This window comes from Lissotriton vulgaris, chromosome 1_1 (assembly GCF_964263255.1).
Source record: "Lissotriton vulgaris chromosome 1_1, aLisVul1.2, whole genome shotgun sequence".
Classification (NCBI taxonomy): domain Eukaryota; kingdom Metazoa; phylum Chordata; class Amphibia; order Caudata; family Salamandridae; genus Lissotriton; species Lissotriton vulgaris.
The window spans coordinates 595,333,873-595,358,048 of record NC_141685.1 but is presented as its reverse complement, the minus strand read 5'-3'; the positions used below and the strand labels follow the sequence as shown (position 1 = coordinate 595,358,048).

Here is a 24,176-nt window from a genome sequence, read left to right as displayed (position 1 = left end):
AGGACGTCATTATGTCATAATGCTGGAGTCTTAAAAGCCCATGTGTGCACAAGTCAGCACAGAAGAACCAGGGAGCGGAGCTTATTGATACCCTTGTGTGCACTGTGCTGCACAGATGGAACAGGATGTAGGACGTCATGGTGTCATAATGCTGGAGTATTGCTCCGGTGCACAGAGCCAGCCCAGATGGTGTAATGATGCAGGAGTGTTGTTCATGTGCACACTGGCCGGCACACATGTACCATCGTGCAAAAAGTCATGCTTTTATCATGCATTCTTGTCTTTGTGTTGGTAGGCTAGCAGAGTTTGACCCAGGTGCAGTAAGTAATGCTGCCAAGATGCTGGAGTGCTGTCAAGGTACATACTGGCGAGCACAGATGGGACCCCAGCTTGCAGGAAGTTAAGATACAGGAATCTAAAATAATGCACAATGTCAAGCACAGCATCAACACGGAGCGATAGCAATGATGTAAGAGAGGTTTGTTTTGTGCACATGGACCAGCATAGGTGGACCTTGGTGTAGGAAGTCACAATGTCATGATGTCACGGCCTTGTCCTTGTCCACCTATGCCATCACATCAGCTCCACGTTCATGCTATGATGCAGACTTGTGTGCAAGAGACAGCATAGCAGCACCACTGTGCAATACCCCATGACGTCATGAGGCAGGAGTCTTGTTTGAGTTCACAAGCACCTCAACCGTGCAATAAGTAATGACGCCATTATGCTGGAATGATGTCCTCGTGTGCAAGACACAGCATAGCAGCCCCACAGTGCAATAATCCATGACGTCATGAGACAGGAATCGTGTTTGAGTTCACATGAGCCAATAAAACACCACCAGGGTGCTATAAGTAATGACGCTATTATGCTGGAATGCTGTCCTCGTGGTCAAGGGCCAGCACTGCAGCCCCACAGTGCATTAACTCATGATATCGTGATGCTGGAGTCTTGCCCTTACTGGCCAGTGCAGGGGGTTGTGTTGTCCTTGTGCACAGGCCAGTTAGCAGCACCACGGTGCAATAAGGAATGACACCATTATGCTGGAATGTTGTCCTTGTGTGCAAGGGCCAGCACAGCAGCACCACGGTGCATCAAGTCAGGAGTATTTTCCTAACTGGCCAGTGCAGGGAGTTGTGATGACGGAGTCTTGTCCTTATGCACAGGCCAGCATAGCAGCACCACGATGCAATAAACATTCCGGACATGATGGAAGAGACTTGTCCCTCTGTGCAAGAGACAGCATAGTAGCCATACAGTGCAATAAGCTATGACGTCGTGAGGCAGGAGTCGTGTTTGAGTTCACATGAGCCAATAAAGTACCTCCAGGGTGCAATAAGTAATGACGCCATTTTGCTGGAATGTTGTCCTCGTGTGCAAGGGCCAGGACTGCAGCCCCACAGTGCATCAAGTCAGGATATCGTGAAGCTGGAGTCTTGTCCTTACTGGCCAGAGCAGGTGCGCCGCCGTGCAAAAAGCTGTGATGGTGAAGTCTTGTCCTCAAGCACAGGCCAGCACAGCAGCACCACGGTGCATTAAGGAATGACACCATTACGCTGGAATGTTTTCCCTGTGTGCAATGGTAATCACTGCAGCCCCACGGCATAATCAACAATGATATGACACTCAAGAAGTGTTGTCTTTGTGTGGACAGGCCAGCACAGCAGCACAACATGTAATTAGTAATGATGCCATGATGCTGAAATGTACTTGTGTGCAAGAGACAGCACAGCAGCAGGCGGTGCAATTAGTAACCATGCCATGATGCCGGAGTGCTGTCCTTGGGTGCACTGGACACAGCGCAAGAAGGTGCAAAAAGTAATGACGCGATGTATGAGGACGTGTCCTTGTGTGCAAGCCAGCACTGCAACGCCACGGGGCAATGTCATGACGTCATGATGCTGGATCCCTTGTGCACACTAGTGGCACAGAAGTAGGCACAGCAGGCAGGAAGACGGTATACTGGAGTCTTGTCCTCGTCCTTACTGGCCAGCACAGCAGAACAAGGGGGCAGGGATGGTCGCGTCTTGTCAGGCACAGCAGAACCAGGGGGCAGGAAGGCATGACACTGGGGCCGTGTGCTAGAAGAGCCGCGACCCTGCTAGCTATGTTACGATGCCATGATATGCGAGCCTTGTCCTTGTCTCTGGGGGCTTGTACACAGTCTAACCCAGGAGTGGCGGTGTATCTGCGTAACCCAGGTAGTCTACCTGTATCGGAATGGAGTTCTGGGGCTGGGCATCTCTGGAGCTCTCGAAGTTAGAAATGAACAGATGTCAAAGCCCTACCGTCTCTTCCAATACACTATCAATAGGGGACTCTTCCGGGATCCGGCAATACCACAACATAGCCATATTGTAATACATCTGGATCGAGGAATGAGGAACTCCACATTCGGCATCAGTCGATAAAAATAAAACACTGACCTGGAGAACAAGAAAAGAAAAAGAACAGAAGTAGAGAACGGGTAATAGGAGCAAATATGGGCGAACAATGCAGGAAACACTGAAAAGAGAGGAGGGTGGATGAGAAGAAAGAATAAAAGATGGTGGAGAGGAAAAAAGGCCGGCAAAGACAGGGAGATAAAACAGAACATAGAAAGCACACACGAACAAAAACAGGCAGGAAACCGAGCATGCTAGCAGAGGCATCGGATGACAAGCTCTTGGCATTGCTGAAGCATGAAACGGAGCATGCTGGCAGAGGCATCGGATGACAAGCTCTTGGCATTGCTGTGGGGGGCGGGGGAGAGCATTCCTTTAAAGTGTGAAGCAGGGGGCGGGGGAGCGGATCCCTTTGAAGCACGGCCCTCCAGCCATAAAACTGAAACAGCCTGAGGCCGAGCGCACTTTGGGGGAAGCTTCAGATGCCTGTGGGAGGGAGGCTGAAAGCTTTGATGTGGACGCGCGTTCCGCACGAGTGCACCACACAAACTGTCCGAAATCCGCGATGGTTTCAGACCTTGGTTTGCCCTCTATATCTCTCGCCAGAAATGCGCAAGCGCATTGGCAGGTGAGACCTAAAAACTGGATGTATGTGATATAGCCATAAGACAGCTCGATTTACACTGTAAAAAAACAGAGTAAATGAGGTAGTAGTGTGACAAAAATCTTTGAGCCGGGGTCAAGTACCTAATGAATCTACAGATGCCTTTGTGAATGATTTAACGTTTTAGCTAATAAATGTAATTATGACTAATTTTGTGATCAATTGATTCGAGATCAAATGGTGTACAAGACTTCGGATCGCAAACTACAAGAGAAGCTACTGTTAGTAGATGATTTGACTTTAGAAAAAGCTATTCATACTACACATCAATATGAAAATATGAATCAAGGCATGAAATAGTTAGCTTTTAAATCGGGGGATGCTTTATTTATGGTAAGGAAAAATGAATATGCAAAGCATAAGAGAGGTTCATTTGAGTATACTAGAATGTTTAATCGCAATAGCATGGATGTTGTTAAAAGAGAATACATTTGCTTTACATGCGGTTTCAGTGGTCATATAGCAAATGACAGAACTCGTCCTGTTTTAAGTCAGAGATGCAGATTTTGCAAAGGCAAAGGGCCTTTTGCGAGAATGTGTAAGAGAAAATATGTAAATAGAAACAGGGCAACAATGGGAGAAAACCAACAAAATAGAACAGGCATCAGGGAAAAGAACCAAGTTGGGTTGGTCAGTAATGAGTATGCAGTGATGTAGAAGAAGAATTTATTCTTAGTGTGTATGAGATTGGGGAGGAAAAGAAGGATGCTCCATTTTCTGAGGTATTGATTGGAAATGTATGTATAAAAGTAATGGCTGATTCTGGAGCCATACACACGGTGATTGGGGACAATTTATTATCAAAGTTCTGTAATGCAAAATTGTTGCCTCGTAATATAAAGCTTGTAGTTTATGGCAAAAAAAATATTGCAGTATTGGGTTATTTTGTATCAACATGAAGTTTTAGAGGGAAATGTATTGACACAAAGATATATTTGGCCAAAGAGGGTACATGGCTCCTAGAATGGCCACATCAAAGAAATCTGATGATAACTTTGGATCCTAATCATCCAGATAGGTATTAGGTTATGATGATTTAGTGTTACAGGTTACTGATAATAGAGCAGTGGAACGGGCTGAGTTGTTTCCTAAAGTCTTCAGACCGTAATTGAAGCTGTTACAAACTTTTGTACATACAATCATTATGAAAGAGAATATAGTCCCCAAGGTCAAAGAGGTTTCTAACGTACCTTTTACAATATGAGCTGCATTAAAAGAAGAATTAAAAAGACTGTGCAGATTAGATATAATAGTGGAAATTGAATCGTCTGATTGGTTATCTCCAATGGTAGTTGCACACAAACCCAATAGAAAGATAAGACTTTGTGTGGATTTCAGAGATTTAAATGATTGTGTATGGGTCGATCGCAACCCACTTCTGAATATTGTTTGCAATGACAGATGGTGCCACAGTATTTTCCACATTGGATTTGTCCAGTGCGAACCACTAAATTGCACTGCCTAATGATAGCAGACACTACAATTCGTTCATTACGCCGGAGGGTGCATATAGGTTTCAAAAGGATGCCCTTTGGATTAATTTTAGATTCAGCAGTAATCCAAATAGTGATGCATAAACTATTTAAAGATGAGCATAATGTACTGTATTTTGAAGATGATATTCTTGCATTTAGGAAAACAAAGAAACAGCACATGGAAATATTGCACAACATTTTGTCAGATTTGGAAAAGAATGGTTTAACATCAAGTAAGTACACATTTGAAATGGACTTTGTAGATTATTGAAGTCATAATAGCAAGTAACATGGTATTTCACCAAGGCAAAGTCTAGTTAAGGCTATAGAAAGAGCTTCGCAATCACGCGGCAAAGAACAGTTATGGTCCTTTTTAGGCCTCGCTGAATACTATGTGAAGTTTATTCCCTTATCTGATAGAGCCAAATGCATGAGAGAAATAATGAGAACAATTCAAACATTTTGGGATGACAAATGCACATAGGAATTTGATGAGATCAAAAAAACCATGGTTAAGGCTCCAGCTTTAGTGGCATCTGACACCTAAATACAAGTAAGTAATCATGACAAATGCAAGTAATGTGGGCATTGGGGTGGTTCTTTTGCAAGTTCACAATGGCAGTTTGAAATCTGGGCATTTGCTTCAAGACCTCTGAGATGTGCAGAATTGAAGTATTCCACATCAGAGAAAGAAATGTTAGTATGTTGGTTGGGCATAAACTTCTTCAGGAAGTATGAGTAAGGAACACATTTTGTAGTAATGACAGACCATCAACCTTTAGTGGGGTTATTCATGACTAGTAGTTGTAGGAGGGCCACACCAAGAGTGGCTAGGTGGCAATATAAGCTCCAAGAATTTCATTTCCATGTGGGATACGCATCAGGTGATACAAATGTGTTAGCAGACTGTGTTTAGTGACTACTGGCGGTTGAATCGGAGGAGAGTAAGGTTCAAGATAAGGAAATGGAAAAGTCACATTAATTTCTGAGGTATCATGTGGATGCATTACTGAGTCTCAATAGAGGAATGCATGTTCACAAGATGTGGACCTGCAGATGGTGTTAGGGTATATTAAAACTGAATGGCCTAGCAAGAGGAATTTTAGACAATACATAGTATCCTACTTTCAAATTGCTGACGAACTTTCAGAAATAAAAGGTTTGTTGCTCCGTGGGGAACACATGGTTGTTCTTGAGTCCCTATGAGAAATGGTTTTGGAGATGGCTCATGATGGACATCAAGGTATGAGTTGCATTAAAAGAAAAATCAGAAGTGATTTCTGGTGGTCTGGCATTGACAGGTCCGTAGAAGTCAAGGTGCGGTCTTATATTGAGTGTGGGAGGAGTGATAAGTCTCAAAAGAACATTGGGTATGTTAAGGGTCCTAAATCGAGACCAAATAGAGTTTGGGAAAGGATTTCATCAGACATAGCAGGTCCAATATGTTTGTCTAAAAGTCAAGAATATTGTTTAGTGTTAATTTATCAGTTAGCACAGTGGCCGGAGGTTAAGGTGGTTAGTCAAGTGACATCCAAATGTCTGATTGATTTCATGAAAACTTTTTCGAAGAGAGGGTCTTCCTAGGAGTCCGGTAATGGATAATGGTGTCTAGCTTACATAGAAGGAAATGGCTTTATTTCTAGAAGGGCATGGCATAGAACATTTCAGGATGTCAGTATATTATCTCCAAACTAGTGGGATTGTGGAAAGGAGGACAGAAGTATTAAAGAAAGGTCTATAATTGGCTATTGTCAATGGGAAGAGTTGTTGGGCGCAATCAATTTTTGTCTGGTGAGAAATCTCCTTTTGAGAAACTTAGAGGAAGGCTTCCTCTATATATTAAATAACAAGCCTGGATGTTGGATCTCAAAGAGGAAATAAGGAAAAATGAGGATAAAAGTTTCTCAGAGAAAGAAATTTCAGAGGGCTAGTCAAATAAAACTAGCAAGGATATAAGTGAATTTAACGTGGGGGGATCGGTGGATGTGAGGAAGAGTAGGTTGGTCAGTTCCGGTGAGTCGAAGTTTTCCAAGCCTAAGAGAATTGTCAGAGTGGGTAGATAGGTAGTGGAACTGACAGATGGGAATTTGTGAAGCATGAGTAAAGTAGTTAAGGCTCCAGAATGTCTCACGAAAGGCAAATTCAAATATTCTGTTTCAGCTATGGAGAGGAGTGAAGGGTATTCCCTGGGAGACAAATGCTTGGGTTCTCCCGATTTCATACATAAGGATTCAACTGTATGTCATCATTCTCAATGAAGCAAACAGAGTCCCAGGTAGTTAAAATACTACCATGTCAGATGAAAAAGTTACTTACCTTCAGTAACTATATATCTGTAAGAGACATCGATTAGTCATAGTTTCCTTACTATAGAATTACCCCCAGGAGTCAGACTGGATCCGGGGAATTTTTTGTCAGCAGTACCCCTGTGCGTCGAAAGGTGGCGTCTGTCAGCTCCGCGTTCGTCGTAGGTGTCATGGTCACCGGGATGGTGTTGCGGTAGCTACTTAGACACCGCCCTCATGTGCTGACCTCAGTTCTTTACACAACATTGCACGCCAGAAGGGCAGAGCCATGCAAGACACTGACCACTGGTGCACAAAACTAGGGCCCTGAAAAGGATTCCCTGACCCTAGAAGTCAGTTCGCTGAAAGGGGAGGATGGGTGGGGCGGTAAGGAATCTATAACTAATCTATGTCTCTTACAGATATATCGTTACCAAAGGTGAGTAACTTGTTCATCTGAAAGAGACAATTAGTTATAGATTCCTTACCTTAGACTAGATACCCCAGCAATACCAACCCCAGAGGTGGGTATGCACACCAAGTTCAAGCCAGAAAGTCCTGGAGAACAGAACGGCCAAAGAAGCTGTCTCTCCAGGTCCAGGCAGTAGTGTTTTGTGAACGTGTGCAGAGATGCCAATGTAGCTGCCTGACAGATGTCATTGAAGGGGACTCCCTGTCCCAAAGCAGTGGTAGCTGCCGTCGCCCTGGTAGAATGGGCCCGCAGTCCCACTGGAGGCCCCTTCTTTGCCAAAGAGTAGCAAGCTTTGATGCACAAAATGAGCCACCAGGAGATGGTCCGTCTGTACACGGCCCAACCCTTTTTGACGCCCATGTAGCCAGCAAAGACCTGGTCATTCACCCGGAATAGCTTGGTGCGATTCAAATAAAAGGAAAACGCATGTTTTGGATCCAGACGGTGGAGCCTCTCTTTCTCCTTAGAAGGATGTGGCGGCGGAAAGAAGGTGGGCAAAATGATGGTTTGACCAATGTGGAAAGAAGTAACCACCTTCGGAAGAAAGGAAGGTCTGGTTCTGAGGACGACCTTGTCCGGATGAACAGCCAGGAAAAGTGGCTTTGAAGAAAGAGCTTGTAGCTCACTCACAATGCCTGTGAGCAGAGGTGATGGCAACCAGAAAAGCAGTCTTTAGAGTAAGAAGTCTGAGAGGACAGTTATGAAGTGGCTCAGAGGGAGCGCACCTAAGGTAGGTAAGAACCAAGTTCAAGTCCCACTGAGGCATTACGAAGAGAACAGGAGGGAAAAGATGAATAATGCCCTTAAGGAACAGAGGACTTGAAAAGAGCAGGCTGATCAGGAAGCCTTAGAAAGGTTGAAATGGCTGAAAGATAGCTCTTAAGAGTGCCCAGAGCAGAGCCCTGCAGGGCCAAAGAAAGGATGAACAAGAGAACTTCAGAAAGAGGGGCAACATTCCACAAATCTGTTCCATCTGTAGGCGTATACTTTTTTGGTGGAGGAACACCTGGCTGCCAAGATAACATCACAGACTTTGGGAAGAAGGTCAAAGGCTGTCAACAGTTGCTGCTCAATCTCCGTGTAAGGAGGTGGAGGCTGGACAGGTTCAGGTGAAGGACCGTCCCCTGTTGCTGCGACAGAAGATCCTCCCGTGGAGGAGGTCGGATTGGAAGATCGATGGCAATGTGTAACAGTTCGGGATACCAGACTCTTTGTGCCCAATCCGGAGCCACAAGGATGAATTGGGCCCGGTTGCGCTTGATCTTCTTCAGCACTCTGGGCAGAAGTGATATAGGCGGAAAGGCGTATCGAAGACAGCAATTTGCGACGATAAGCGGCGCCTAGCGAGTGCCGCCTTGGAAATTCGAACGCGCAGAATTACGAACATTGCGCATTCTCTTTGGTGGCGAACAGATCTAACCAAGGCTTTCGCCACTGCTGAAAGAGACCTTGCATCACCTCCGAGTGAAGACACCATTCGTGATCCACCATGCACCTGCGGCTGAGTTCGTCCACCTTGGTGTTCAGTGAACCTGCCAGGTGTTGAACCACCAAGGAAATGCCCTGATTTTCCAGTCATGTCCAGAGGTGGAGGGCCTCTTGACATAGGGTCCACGACCCAACCCGCCCTGTTTGTTGCAGTACCACATGGCGGTGGGGTTGTCCATGAAAACCTGCACTACTCTTTCCCAGGACAGAGGGAAAGAATGCTTTCAGCGCAAGACGGATCGCCCGCAGCTGTCATAGCCACTGCCGAGCTCTTTGAAGGCAAACATGTCCGGGCCAATGCATACCTCAATGTCAACCAGTGGTTCTGTGACATTGGTGAGTGCATTGATTGAAGGCAATGATGTGTATGTCACCTCTTATGCTTAGATCTACGCTCCCAGGAGTATTTTCTTTGGGAATGCAGTGGTTCAGTAGAAGACTTGCCCTCTCTGACCTGTCTCATGTGTCTCCTTCTCTCCTGCTCTGATTTCAGATCGTCCTTGGGTGACTGCCTTTTCCATCTTGGAGGGTCTTGTGGATATTTTTGGGCAGAACCCACAGGACTATACTAAATGTGTAGGTGAAAGACACACTATACAGGCAGGTTGGGGATCAGTGGCAGCCTTCTTCCTCCCACAGGAAGGGCACTTCACCAAACATGAAGGCATTGTGAGAAGAAACGACCTCACAGACATATGAAGACAACGTGATCTTAAACAAGAGGTGTTAAAGATGTCCAATAAAGTGAAAATAATTGTTTTGAAGTAAAACGGTCAAGAATTAGGGAGACATTTTGCCAAAAGTGTTCTAGGATCCACACAGCACGAACCAGAAAAATGAACTGAAGCTGTGAGGCAAGCAAGCTCCCAGTACAGTGCATGCTGGTAGGGGGGATCTGCTGGAATTCATCCACTCGCCCACCCACATACACAAACAATGTCAGCCTTGTTAGCTTTGTTAATGACTGTTTAATGAACATACCTATTCATTGTCTGCATCATAGGAATAATTACCACAAGTTCAGTGACAGACCTTGGAGGAGTCGATCATTTATTTTTCTAAAACCTACACACTGTCAGTCAAAATGTTTTGAATGCATGCTGTGAAAGATCTCGTTTGGTCTTATTTATTTACACGATTCTTGGGGAGAGAGCCCTTTATACTTTCCTTCTGAAGGAATGGCCTAGAATTCTGAGGCCCTAATGTGAATTATATGGTACCAGAACGGTACAAACTCTGCACATGAAATATACATTACTGTGTGATAACACCATGCCAGTCCCATGTAAATACAAGTAAAACCCGTTAAATGGGCAATAACTGTGGGAGGCCCGATTTATTGCTTGCAAAAACCAATAAGGTTGCCAGTTCTGTGTTTGTTTACATATACATTTACCACCTGTTCTGAGCACATGGTAAATGTATGCCGCCGCCTCTGTTTAGGGTGGGTGTAGAAGGAGAGGGATGTAGATAATATGTAAGGGGAAAATAAGTTCTGGCAGGGGAAATGAATTGTATCCTCCCCTCACCTCAGCCAGAAAAAAACAGGGAATGAGGCTTGGATGCTTCTGACGCATACCCTGATGTGATTTGTCTTGGTGGAATTACGTCCGGTAAATCAAGTCTGGAGTTCCAATATTTGGGAAAGCCCATATGGAAACTCTGGCACATTTCGAATCAATTCAAGAATAAGAGGAACCCCTTACTATCCGAAGGAATAGTGTATTATACACAAGTATCAGAAGAGCTTTTTCCTTTGGAGGAAATACATAATCCTATGGGCCTCATTTATGAAAAGTGACACATCGCTGCGTGAAAACAGCGATGCGTCACTTTTCACTGCGCACTCCTTACGACATTCCTGATGCGTCATATTTAATGTATGACGCATCATGTCGCAAGGAGTTACAGATACGTCAGTATTTCTGACGTATCTGTAAGCTCAAAAGGGACGCATTGCTGGAGTGTGTCACAAAAGTGACGCAACTCCAGCAATGCGTCCTTTCACATGGGGAAAGCCCCATGTGAAAGGGCTTGCGTCAGTCTTACGCCTGCTGTGAGGAAGGCGCAAGATTTTGACGCAACAGCGTCCTAAAAGTGACGCAGTGAAATCTCATAGATTTCACTGCGTCACTATAACGGCATTATACCTGACGCAGGTATAATGCGGCGCAGGGGTTTAAAAAGTGACGCATCTACCTAGATGCGTCACTTTTTAAATATGGTGCAACAAGGCGCATTTTTTACACCGCTGGTGCGTCACAAAAAATGACGCACCGGCGGCGCAAAACTGACGCAACGCCTTCATAAATAAGGCCCTATGTGTTTTATATGTTTCATCTATTCCATTCATTCCCAGTCACTAACATCCTCTGCATTCATCGGAAGTGAGACCATACATGCCTTCACAGATAATCGTGACAACCACAAGTTTAAAAATCAAAAAAACTCCTAGAATACAGAGGTTAAAAAGAAGATAGCTTTACATAACAACGTTGGTGTCTTACACTCAATTGCGATTTTTTTTTACACTAATCCTAGTTACACATTTTAAAAAACAACACTCTAAATGAAAAGAGAGTACATATCAAAAAGACAAAACACACTATGTCATTAGCAACGTACACATCCATGGGGAAAAACGTTTACTCGCTAGTGCCTGGCACTGTTCAATTCATCAAATACTCTTTGACTATAGCCACTTGACGGATTGTGTACTTTTCAACAAGGCGTTGACGCGTTTCGATGGACGCTTATCACACCATCTTTTTCAAGACGGAGAAACTTTTCGTACTCTCAAAAAAATACCATAAACATGTGATCAGTTACAAAACCTCTCCAAGTCGTGGTGGCTGCTCCCTTAGCTATAAGCCCATGCTTCACGGATAATAGGGGTTAATGCCTCTTGTTTCTTATCTGGATTGTAATTTCAATCCTTGAAGTTGGTCTACAATCGGCAGGAAGATGATAATATGAGTCTCAGACTGTCCCACTGAATAGTTAAAAATCAGGGCTGGTGTTGTAGTTTATTTAGCTCAATAATGCTGGGCAAAGTTTGTATCTTCTGATTGGAGTAGTTCTTTTATGAGTCGTCACTCTATCTGCCACCCGTAGCGTACGACATTTCTGGCCCAATGATTGACTCTGGTAGCTGCCGAACGTTTTAGCCTTCTTAGGAAAAGGGTATATTTTGATATCCACTGTCACCTTCTTGAATTGCAAGGGTTCAGGCTCCCCTGTAATAATTAGGGTTATTATAGCTGCACGCTCCTGCGTGATATCGTTTCTGGCTTTTCTTACCCATTTGACATAGTGTTTTTTGTCTTTTTGATATGTACTCTCTTTTCATTTACAAAGTTGGTTTTTAAAACGTGTAACTAGGATTTGTTCAAATGTTTTTTTCGTAATTGAGTGTAAGACACCAACGTTATTATGTAAAGCTGTCTTCTTTTTAATCTGTGTACTCTAGGAGTTTTTTTTTAACAATAAATCGATTATCTGTAAGGGTATATATGGTCTCACTTCCTATGAATGCATAGGTTGTTAGTGACTGGGAATGAATGGAATATATTAAACATATAGACAGATAGGATTATATATTTTCTCCAAAGGAAAAAGCTCGTGTGATACATATCGAATCAGGCAGAGTAGAATTACATATGGAAATTCTGTTACACTTGACTCACAACCAGAGCCTACATCACATATAAATGCAATCTCATTTCAACTTACCTCAGTTCCAGCAAAGAGAAAAGTGTTAAAATTGTCCATAATTTTGGAAGACTTTGCCGACGGTACCCTCAGGCTGTCATACTCAATCGCACTTTCAGATTTTTCTTCTGTGATTTGATGCAGAGATTTCTCTTTTGAATGAGCTAAAAGATAAAGATTCATATCAATCATTCTGCTTCCAGTGTAGTCATACATTGCTTTATATTATTTGTTTTCTGTATTTTGCCACTGCATTATAAACCAAAGATTCCTCACCTTGTGAATATACCAAGTTACCGGGCAGGAACCAGAAACTCAAAAAGCAGTGCTCCTGTACGCCAGTAGGTGGCACCGTGCGACTCCACAAACAACTTCATTCCACTCTAGCAATGACGAGTGGATCAGTATATATGTGTTACCCATGCACACTGAAATCAGTTTCTTTCTGAATCTTGTCTGCGCCCTTTGATATGAAGCCCATTAGCAGACTGTAAGGGCCATTGTACAGATACCTAAATTGGGACCTTTTTAAATGCAAATGGAGACCAATCCACAAAATGAGGAGGTGGGAAAGCAGTGTGAAATCTTTAGTTAGATAGAGTATCCGAGTGTTGCTGAAAATAAGTAACTTGTTCTTCTGGTGGATACTTCTAACTGCATGTTCATCACTTTGCGAACAGATACAAATACAGTACCTCCCAATGTGGGGCATCTGTGGAATAGCTTAGATCAAAAGGTCCTACTAAACGGGCAAAGTTTGGTAGGATGTCACAGACCTGGCTGTTAAAGGCAACTTTGCTTCATTAACGTGTGCAAGGATGCCCAATAGCAGCCTGTCCGATATCCAGGACAGGTACCCCACATGCCAACGCAGTGATAGAAGCCTTAGTTCTGGTAGAATAAGTCCTCAGTCCTTCTGGTGTCTGCTTTTTCGTCAATGCATAGCACATCTTAAGACAGAGGATTATCCACTGTGAGATGCACTGCTTCTGCACTATCGTGCCCTTTTTGCCCCAGAGAACCCCACAATGAGCTGACTGTCAACTTGATGTCCCTTGATACAATCGATGTAAAAGATAGGTGCTCTCTCGGGGTTCAAGCAATAGAGTGTCTCCTCCTCTTTCTAGGAATGAGCAAGATTACAGAAAAAAAGGTGGTATAAAGCAGCTGGATCGAAATGGCTTGAAGCTCACCCATATGAAGTGCTGGTGTTATCACAAACATAAAGACTATTTTTTAAGGTCAGGAGGGGCATTGTACAACTGTGCATTGGCTTTAAGTAAGGTAAGACTGGGACCTCTGACTGCTGAAGATGGCAGCAACCACCTCCATCACCTTAGTGAATACCTGAGGAACACTGGTGAGGCTGGAAGAGAGCACAGCAAACAAAGTGCTTGAGTGCCACCTTGAAACACAGGTAGTAAGTACTTGTGGGCCTGCAGGACAGGGAGGTGAAAATAGGCGCCCTGCAGGTATAACTCCACCATCCAGTCTCTGGAATCCAGGCCAGATAGAATCTGGACCAGTGTGAGCATCTTAAAGTTGTTCTTGCACAGAAAGCCGTTGAGAGGAAAAAAATCCAAATTAGGACAAAGTCCTCCATCCTTCTTTGGCACAAGGAAGTAGCCTGGAATAACATCTAGTTTCACTTCAGAGGCCAATCAGTCAATCAATCAATCAATCAATCATTTGTAAAGCGCACTACTTACCCGTGAGGGTCTCAGGGCGCTGGGGGTGGGGGGTGCTGCTACTGCCCGAAGAGCCAGGTCTTGAGGAGTCTTCTGAAGGTATGTAGGTCTTGGATCTGCCATAGGTGGGTGGGGAGGGTGTTCCAGGTCTTGGCGGCGAGGTGGGAGAAAGATCTGCCGCCGGAAGTCACTCTTTGGATGCGGGGGACTGCGGCGAGGGCGAGGCTGGCGGAGCTGGCGGGTGGGGATGTAGAAGCTGAGTCGCCTGTTGAGGTACGCTGGCTCAGTGTTGTGGAGTGCTTTGTGTGCGTGGGTGAGGAGCTTGAAGGTTATCCTATTGTTGATGGGGAGCCAGTGCAGGTCTCTCAGGTTGGGTGTGATGTGGCTGTGACGGGGATGTTGAGGATTAGACGTTCAGAGGTGTTCTGGATGCGTTGCAGCCGTCTCAGGAGTTTGGCCGAAGCTCCTGTGTAGAGTGTTTTTCTGTAGTTCAACCTGCTGCTGACGAGGGCCTGGGTGACTGTTCTTCTCGTATCGGTGGTGATCCACTTGTAGATCTTGCGGAACATACGGAGGGTGTTGAAGCAGAAGGAGGAGACAGCGTAGGATAACCCCAAGGTCGCATGCGTGGTCGTTGAGTGTTGGGGCGGTTCCCAGTGCGGTCGGCCACCAGGAGTCGTCCCAGGCCGAAGGGGTGGATCCGAGGAGGAGGACCTCAGTCTTGTCCGAGTTCAGCTGTTCCTCATCCATTCAGCGATGGCCTTCATTCCTTCGTGGAGGTAGGTTTTGGCGGTGTGAGGGTCTTTAATGATGGAGAGGATCAATTGGGTGTCATAGGTGTGGGAGATGATGTTGAGGTCGTGTTTTGGGCGACATTGGTGAAGGGTGCCATATAGATGTTGAACAGTTTTGGGCTGAGGGATGAGCCCTTGGGTAAGCCGCAGAAGATCTCGGTGGCATTGGAGCGGAAGGGGGGGAGGCAGACGCTCTGTGTTCTGCCGGAAAGGAAGGATGTGGTCCAGTCCAGGGCCTTCTTTTGGATCCCGGCATTGTGGAGGCGTGATCGTAGTGTGCGGTGGCAGACTGTGTCGAAGGCGGCTGACTGGTCCGGGAGGATGAGGGCTGCTGTATCTCCGTTGTCTAGCAGGGTCCTGATGTCATTGGTGGCGGCAATAAGGGCGGTTTCAGTGCTGTGGTTGCTGCGGAACCCAGGCTGGGACAGGTCTAGGATTCTGGTCTCCTCAAGGTAGTGGGTCAGTTGTTTGTTGACATTTTTCTCGATGACCTTCGCTGGGAACGGGAGCAGGGAGATGGGCCGGAAGTTCTTGAGATCCTTGGGGTCCGCCTTGGGATTTTTTAGTAAGGCGTTGATCTCGGCATGCTTCCAGCTTCCCAGGAAGGTTGCTGTCTCGAAGGAGATGTTGATTACTTTCCGGAGATGGCGTGCAATGGCTTTGCTGGCTTTGTTGAAGACATGGTGTGGGCATGGGTCTGAGGGTGATCCAGAGTGGATGGTGTTCATGGTCTTGCTGGTGTTGTCGTCGTTGATGTAGGTCCAGGAGAGCAGGCGATTGGTGCGGGTGGTGGTCGTGGGGGTGGAGGTCTCAGTGGTTGTCAGGGTGGTCGTGACGTTGAAGCTGTCGTGGATGTCAGCGATCTTGCAGTGGAAGAAGGTGGGCAGCGAGTCGGACAGGTCTTGCGAAGGTGGGTTGTCGTTGGTGTTGGAGAGTTCCTTCATGATGTTGAAGAGCCCTTTGCTGTTGTGTGCATTGTTGTCTAGGCGGTCTTTGAATGAGGTCCTTTTGGCGGATCTGATAAGGTGATGATGTCTGCGGGTGGCGTTCTTGTGGGCTGCGTAGCTTTCTGGTATTCGTTCTCAGAGCCAGTTCTTCTCCAGTTTTCGGCATGGAGGACTTCGGTGACCCAGCTGGCTTTCTTGCTGGTGTGACTTTTGGAGGGTTTCTTTAACGGGGCGAGGGTGTTGGCGCAGTCGTAGATCCACTGCCTGAGGTTGCGGGCGTCGGTGTCGGCGTCAGTGGGTGGGCTCTAGGTGAGGGTGGTGGTTAGCTGGTCTTCGGTGACTTTGCTCCAGCAGCGGCGGGCCATCCGTTTGGTGTGGTGGTGCGTGGTGAGTTTCAGAAAGGCGAAGTGGATGCAGCAATGGTCGGTCCAGTGGAGTTCAGTGGTGTGGTTAAAGGAGACATGGGGTTTGTGGAGAAGATGGGGTTGAGCCTGTGCCCAGCGGCGTGGGTGGGTGTTGTGATGAGTTGTCCGAGTCCAAGGTTGGAAAGTTCGTTGATCAGGGTGGTGGAGTTGGTGTCGTTGTTGTTCTTGAGGTGGAAGTTCAGGTCTCCGAGGAAGATGTAGTCCGTGGATGTGAGGGCGTGTGTGCTGATGAAGTCGGCGATGGAGTCGCTGAACTGTGGTCGAAGTCCAGGGGTTCTGTAGACGAGGGTTCCTCTGAGGGTGGTGTTGGGGTCAGTGAGGATCTGGAAGTGCAGGCGTCGGCGGTGTTTAGGGTGTCGCTGGAGTTGGTAGAGACCTTGAGGATGGACTTGTGTGAGATAGCGATTCCTCCTCCATCTCCATTGGTGCGGTCTCTGCAGGTGACCTTGTATCCATCAGGGAAGGCTATGGCGATGTCTGGTGCTGAGGCGGGGTTTAGCCAGTTCTCCGTCAGGAAGGCGACGTCTGGGGACGTTGAGTCAAGTAGGTCCCAGAGCTTGACGGCGTGTTTGCTGGCGGAGTGGGTGTTGAGGAGGATGCATCTGAGGTAGTTAGGTTCTTTGCTGTGTGGTGGTTTGGCGAGGCGGATGCTGGTGAAGCTGCAGTTCCGGCAGGTGAAGGGTTCTTGGGTGCGCTTTGGGGTGGCCCGGTAGCAGGTACGTTCTTTTCCGGGGTTGAGCGCGTGGAGGGTGCTGGCATCGTAGTCGAGTTGGGTGTGGTGGCATTCGCGGGGGTCAGGGGTTCTGGCGCGGGGCGTGGTCCAGGCGCAGACGGGCTTGCCTTAGGCGTCAACGCTGCGCGCGGCCACACAGTGGCCGCTGTGAGAATGGGAGGTGGGAGGTGGGAGGGAGGAGGAGCTGGGAGGGGGGAATCGGTGAATGGGCAAGCGGGGGGGCGGGCTGCAGGGTACGCAGCGGCAGGAAGCGGGACCGGCGAGGAACAGAGGCAAAACGGGCACAACAGCACAAAATACAGTTACAGAGGGCAAAGAAAGCACAAAATACAGTTACAGAAGGCAAAGAAAGCACAAAATACAGTGTACAGAAGGTGAAGAAAAAACACAATAAACCAGGCAAAACAAACCAAAGGCCTACCACTGGCCACCAGGGATGAGGCGCAGGTGGTAGCCTGCAGGTGGAGGCGGGCCTCGAAGTACAGCAGCAGCTGGGATTCAGACACGGGCACAGTCAGGTGGAGTTGCGCGGCATGGGGAGCGACCTGCCAGTACCCTCTTCATGGCTTCTTTGACTAAAATCCTGCACCTCATGGTGCAAAAGTGACAGATAGTCATTTAAAAGCTGCTCTAATAACGGTGACAGGTGCAGCAGGTTGAAAAGTAATGGTGGGGCATAATCTGGTTTAACAATGTGAAGGGCCCACCTGTGGGATGTGATGATCTCCCACCGCTGAAGGAGGTGGCTGAACCTGCCTCCTCTTGGATGGCTGAGTGCTTCTAAAGACGCACTAAAGAGGTTTTGAAGTGTTTCCCAGTAGGAGTATGCTACCTTTGATGTCCTGGTCTTTGTGTGTAGATTGCAAGGCTAGTGCTATCAGTCCCAAATGGAATGCTATGGCTCAGCTCTCTTTGAAATGTTCCAGGGCCAAGTCTTCCTTTTCACTGAATGGGCAGAAGCCATTAAAGGGCATTACTCATTAGGGACACGTGTGGTCGGAGCACCACACATGCGCCTCCTAGGCATTCAGTGGTGTCTAGTACCGAGTGAGTGGTGAACTTAGCCGTATCTCGGCCATCCTGAATGGTTTGGACCAAGGAAGCCTGTTAGTCTTCTCGGTCTGCAGGCAAGATCCCACCAACAATGTCCCGTAGTACATGGGTGTAACGTTCCAGAAGGCAGCTAGGGCTGGCTGACATACGCTCGACCCAATCTTCACCTCCAGCAAACACATTTCCTTCGATCGCACCACAGCTCTCCATTTGACGGACCACAGTTGTGTTCACTTCAGCTACAAAACCACCTCGACCCACAACCCCCAACAACCTATTCCTAGAAGAAACTGGAACAAAATCACCACCGACCAACTCCTCACATCACTCAACCAAAACCCTCCCACCCTCTCATTGGACCCAAACCAAGATGCCACCAAAATCAAACAATGGATCACTCACAGCGCTGACGAATTAGCACCCTTGAAAAACCACCAGATCAAATCAGGTAACAAAAAGGCCCCCTGGTTCAATGATGACCTTAAGAAATCCAAGAAGCTATGCCATACTCTAGGGAAAACTTGGAGAAAAAACCCATCCACCAACTTTTCAACATCGTCAAAGAATTCACCAACCCCACCGCAGCCTCAAATGACATTTCTCCCTCCCAAGACCTCTGCAATTCATTATCCTCCTTCTTCTACAACAAAATTGCCGCCATACATAACAGCTTTGAGAACATTTCCAACGAACAACCCTCCCCACCCCCCTCCGAACCCACACCCCCCGCTAACAACCTCAGCGCCTGGAACCCAATCACTACCGAAGACACCATCCGCCTAATGAACTCCATCCATTCTGGCTCGCCAACCGACCCATGTCCCCACCACATCTTCAACAAAGCAGACTCCATCATCGCACCCCATCCCCGTGATGTCATCAACTGCTCCTTCAACTCTGCTACCTTCCCAGAAAGCTGAAAACACGCTAAACTCAGCGCCCTCCTGAAGAAACCCACAGCAGACCCCACTGAACTTAAGAACTTCCGCCCCATATCCCTCCTCCCATTCCCTGCCAAAGTCATTGAGAAAGCCGTCAATAGCCAGCTCGCCACCTTCCTTGAATCCAACAACTCCCTCGATCCCTCTCAGTCCGGATTTCGAGCCAAACACAGCACTGAAACTGCCCTCATAGCAGCGACAGACGACATCCGAACACTACTGGACAACGGAGAAACAGTGGCCCTCATTCTACTCGACCTCTCCGCCGCTTTCGACACAGTCTGTCACAGCACCCTTATACAACGCCTCAACAACATCAGCATACAAGAAAAAGCCTTGGACTGGATCATCTCGTTCCTCGCTGGGAGAACCCAGAGAGTCCGCCTCCCCCCATTCAAATCAGAGGCCACCGAAGTCATCTGTGGTGTACCACAAGGATCTTCACTCAGCCCCACCCTCTTCAATGTATACATGAGTCCCCTTGCATCCATCGCGCGCCAACACAACCTCAACATCATCTCCTACGCAGACGACACCCAGCTGATCCTCTACCTCACCAAAGACCCAAACACCGCCAAAACCAATCTACACGAAGGAATGAAAGAAGTAGCCGAATGGATGAAGAACAGCCGTTTAAAACTTAACTCGGACAAAACGGAAGTCCTCATCTTAGGTTCATCCCCCTCTGCCTGGGACGACTCATGGTGGCCACCGGCCCTGGGTACAGCACCCATACCTACAGATCACGCACGTAACCTGGGCTTCATCCTAGACTCCTCCCTCTTGATGACCAGACAAGTCAACGCCGTCTCATCTTCATGCTTCAACATCCTACGCATGCTCAAAAAAATCTTCCGCTGGATCCCCACCGAAACAAGAAAGACAGTCACCCACGCACTGGTCACCAGCCGATTGGATTATGGAAATACCCTTTACGCCGGGACCACAGCCAAACTACAGAAAAAACTCCAACGCATCCAAAACGCCTCAGCCATACTCATACTGGACATTCCCCGTCATGCTCACATTTCCGGTCACCTGAAGGATATCCACTGGCTCCCCGTCAACAAGAGAATAACGTTCCGTCTCCTCACCCACGCACACAAGGCCCTCTACGACCTAGGACCCGAATGCCTCAGCACACGACTGTCCTTCTACACACACCCCCGCCAACTACGATCTTCCAACCAAGCCCTCGCTGCAATTCCGCGCATCCACAGATCCACCATGGGAGGAAGATCCTTCTCCTACTTAGCGGCCAAAACCTGGAACTCTCTCCCCACTCACCTCCGACTTACACAGAACCACCTCTCCTTCAGAGAGCAACTAAAAACCTGGCTATTCGATAAGTAATGCACCCACCCTCCCTCAAGCGCCTTGAGACCCTCTGGGTGAGTAGTGCGCTATACAAATCCCTGAACTTGAACTTGAACTTGAACTTGAACCTCAAGCGGAGGTAAGGCGATGAAAACATTCTCTTGCCAAAAGTTTCCATATGTTTGGACTCTCTTTCAGAAGACGTAGTCTGAAATGTGTTACGTTTCACTCTGCTGGTGGACGGCTGCACCACCTAACTCTCAGGAGTTGGATGCTAGGTTAAAAACTCAGGACCGCCAGGAGCTGGTCTATGGCAGTGTGCGACATAGCAATTGAGCATGTGGGTTTCACAAGGTTCAATGGGTGCCTGGTAAGGATGAAGGACCTCAGTTAGAACATTTGTTTTTACCTCCATAGTTGTGAGGTGGAAGTCCAGGAGTTCAACAGCTCTCCTAATGACTGTCACAAAGGATGTAGTTTCCTCAGTTGCCAGTCGTGGGGGTGAACAAACACAGTAAAGGGTGAGGTCTCCAATCCCCTGGCATCTTGTAGATCCATGTACCAGTTAGCCTCATTGTAAGATAGCAGTACAAAAGGGGGTGGTGATGGACGGAGCATCTGAATCAATCAAACACTCACACCCAGTCAAAAGATCTGGGTTTAATCCATCACCGTTCTTTAGCCCACTCCGCCACCCCAGTTCAGACATGGCTATATGCAAATCAGTCTGACCCTGTGCCTCATGGGAACAGTCCAGCCCAAACTGCCGAGCCATGTCTTCCCTGGACCGGAAACAAGCTTCCGAGGACCGGTTTCTGGCATTCCAGCCGTCTTCAGCCCGGTTTGCTTGAATCCAGTGGCAAAGTGAGCAAGGGACTCACGTCTGAGCATACCCTGCCACACTTATGGCGGCCAAAAGCGGTAAAAAAAGGGGGTGTGGATGGATGGAGCATCTGAATCAATCAAACACTCACACCCAGTCAAAAGATCAGGGTTTAATCCATCACCGTTCTTTAGCCCACTCCGCCACCCCAGTTCAGACATGGCTATATGCAAATCAGTCTGACCCTGTGCCTCATGGGAACAGTCCAGCCCGAACTGCCAAGCCATGTCTTCCCTAGACCGGAAACAAGCTTCCGAGGACCGGTTTCTGGCACTCCAGCCGTCTTCAGCCCGGCTTGCTTAAATCCAGTGGCAAAGTGAGCAAGGGACTCACGTCTGAGCATACCCTGGCACACTTATGGTGGCCAAAAGCGGTACAAAATGGGGTGGTGATGGACGGAGCATCTGAATCAATCAAACACTCACACCCAGTCAAAAGATCTAGGTTTAATCCATCACCGTTCTTTAGCCCACTCCGCCACCCCAGTTCAGACATGGCTATATGCAAATCAGTCTGACCCTGTGCCTTATGGGAACAGTCCAGCCCGAACTGCCAAGCCATGTCTTCCCCCTTTTGTACCGCTTTTGGGGGCCATAAGTGTGGCAGGGTATGCTCAGACGTGAGTCCTTGCTCACTTTGCCACTGGATTCAAGCAAGCGGGGCTGAAGACGGCTGGAATGCCAGAAACCGGTCCTCGGAAGCTTGTTTCCGGTCCGGGGAAGACATGGCTTGGCAGTTCGGACTGGACTGTTCCCATGAGGCACAGGGTCAGACTGATTTGCATATAGCCATGTCTGAACTGGGGTGGCAGAGTGGTCTAAAGAACGGTGATGGAATAAACCCAGATCTTTTGACTGGGTGTGAGTGTTTGATTGATTCAGATGCTCCGTCCATCACCACCCCTTTTTGTACCGCTTTTGGCCGCCATAAGTGTGGCAGGGTATACTCAGACGTGAGTCCCTTGCTCACTTTGCCACTGGAATCAAGCAAGCCGGAATGAAGACGGCTGGAATGCCAGAAACTGGTCCTCGGAAGCTTGTTTCCGGTCCAGGGAAGACATGGCTTGGCAGTTTGGACTGGACTGTTCCCATGAGGCACAGGGCCAGACTGATTTGCATATGGCCATGTCTGAACTGGGGTGGTGTGGAGTGCAAAAAAACGATGGATTTAGGCCCAAATCTCTGTACTGGGGTGAATGTATGACATTGTTCTGCATTCTGTCCCTCAACTGTGGTTTTTGCATTTGTCACCCCGAGTGGGATGGGTATGCTCAGACGTGAGTCCCATGCTCTCCACACCACTGGATTCAAGCAAGCCAGGCTGAAGACGGCTGGAATGCCAGAAACCGGTCCTCGGACGCTTGTTTCCGGTCCAGGGAAGGCATGGCTTGGCAGTTCAGGCTGGACTGTTCCCATAAGGCACAGGGTCAGACTGATTTGCATATGGCCATGTCTGAACTGGGGTGGTGTGGACTGCAAAAAAACGATGGATTTAGGCCCAGATCTCTGTACTGGGGTGAATGTATGACATTGTTCTGCATTCTGTCCATCAACTGTGGTTTTTGCATTTGTCACCCCGAGTGGGATGGGCATGCTCAGACGTGAGTCCCATGCTCTCCACACCACTGGATTCAAGCAAGCCGGGCTGAAGACGGCTGGAATGCCAGAAACCGGTCCTCGGAAGCTTGTTTCCGTTCCAGGGAAGGCATGGCTTGACAGTTCGGGCTGGACTGTTCCCATAAGGCACAGGGTCAGACTGATTTGCATATGGCCATGTCTGAAATGGGGTGGTGTGGAGTGCAAAAAAACAATGGATTTAGGCCCAGATCTCTGTACTGGGGTGAATGTATGACATTGTTCTGCATTCTGTCCATCAACTGTGGTTTTTGCATTTGACACCCCGAGTGGGATGGGTATGCTCAGACGTGAGTCCCATGCTCTCCACACCACTGGATTCAAGCAAGCCGGGCTGAAGACGGCTGGAATGCCAGAAATCGTTCCTCGGAAGCTTGTTTCCGGTCCAGGGAAGGCATGGCTTGGCAGTTCGGGCTAGACTGTTCCCATAAGGCACAGGGTCAGACTGATTTGCATATGGCCATGTCTAAACTGGGGTGGTGTGGAGTGCAAAAACGATGGATTTAGGCCCAGATCTCTGTACTGGGGTGAATGTATGACATTGGTCTGCATTCTGTCCATCAACTGTGGTTTTTTCATTCAATAAACTGCCATCAGCAAGGGTGCCAGATTTTTCTCCGTCCGCGTCCAGGGCGCTATCTTAGCAAAAGCCGGCTCTGGTATACCCAGCAGCTGCAGAGCCTAGTTATGAAAGCTCTGTCAGAAGCATATGAAGACAGTTGTGAGCAAAGTGTGTCCTAAACCACTTGGATAGGAGGGAAATGGAGAAAAAGAGGGAATCTGCAGCACTTGTGGTCATTCCGGCTGCTTATTGCAATCCTTAGGCAACACCACTTAAAATCATGCCTCTCATATGGGGAGGCCTACTAAGGCTGTGCCTTCCGTCTTCTTCTTTGAGGTTTCATTTGCCATAGAATTAGGGTAGAGCCATGTAAATTCTCTCCACGAGATACTAGTATGTGTATGAAGAACAATAGTTACTTACCTGTAATCTGTGGTTCTCCAGTATTGGTGTCTTTCATAGATTCACATGCCTGAATAATTCCCCGTCGTCGGAGTGGGAGTCCCATGGTACATAAAAAAGCAATAATATGCCATAATAACAAAGAAAAAACCTGATAATAACCAACCAGGAAGTAAAGTAGCCCAAGCTACAGGAGAAAAAACTTCCACATTCATGACTATCAGAGTCATTTTGTATAGCCCAAACTGCAGCCAATCAGGCAACAGCACCCACCAGAAAGTTCTCCCCAGAGGCTCAGGCTCTCAGATTTTCTCGCAC

General features: G+C 47.6%; 1 protein-coding gene across 1 annotated transcript in view; it reads right to left on the bottom strand.

The window, feature by feature from the left end:
• The window catches only part of DNAI3 (dynein axonemal intermediate chain 3), a 1,122,635-nt gene that overhangs the window by 469,393 nt on the left and 629,066 nt on the right, over positions 1-24,176 (bottom strand). The window contains exon 17 of the mRNA XM_086954055.1: positions 12,501-12,643. Within this exon, the coding sequence (XP_086810181.1) occupies positions 12,501-12,643 (143 nt within the window). The remainder of the gene's footprint in view (positions 1-12,500; positions 12,644-24,176) is intronic.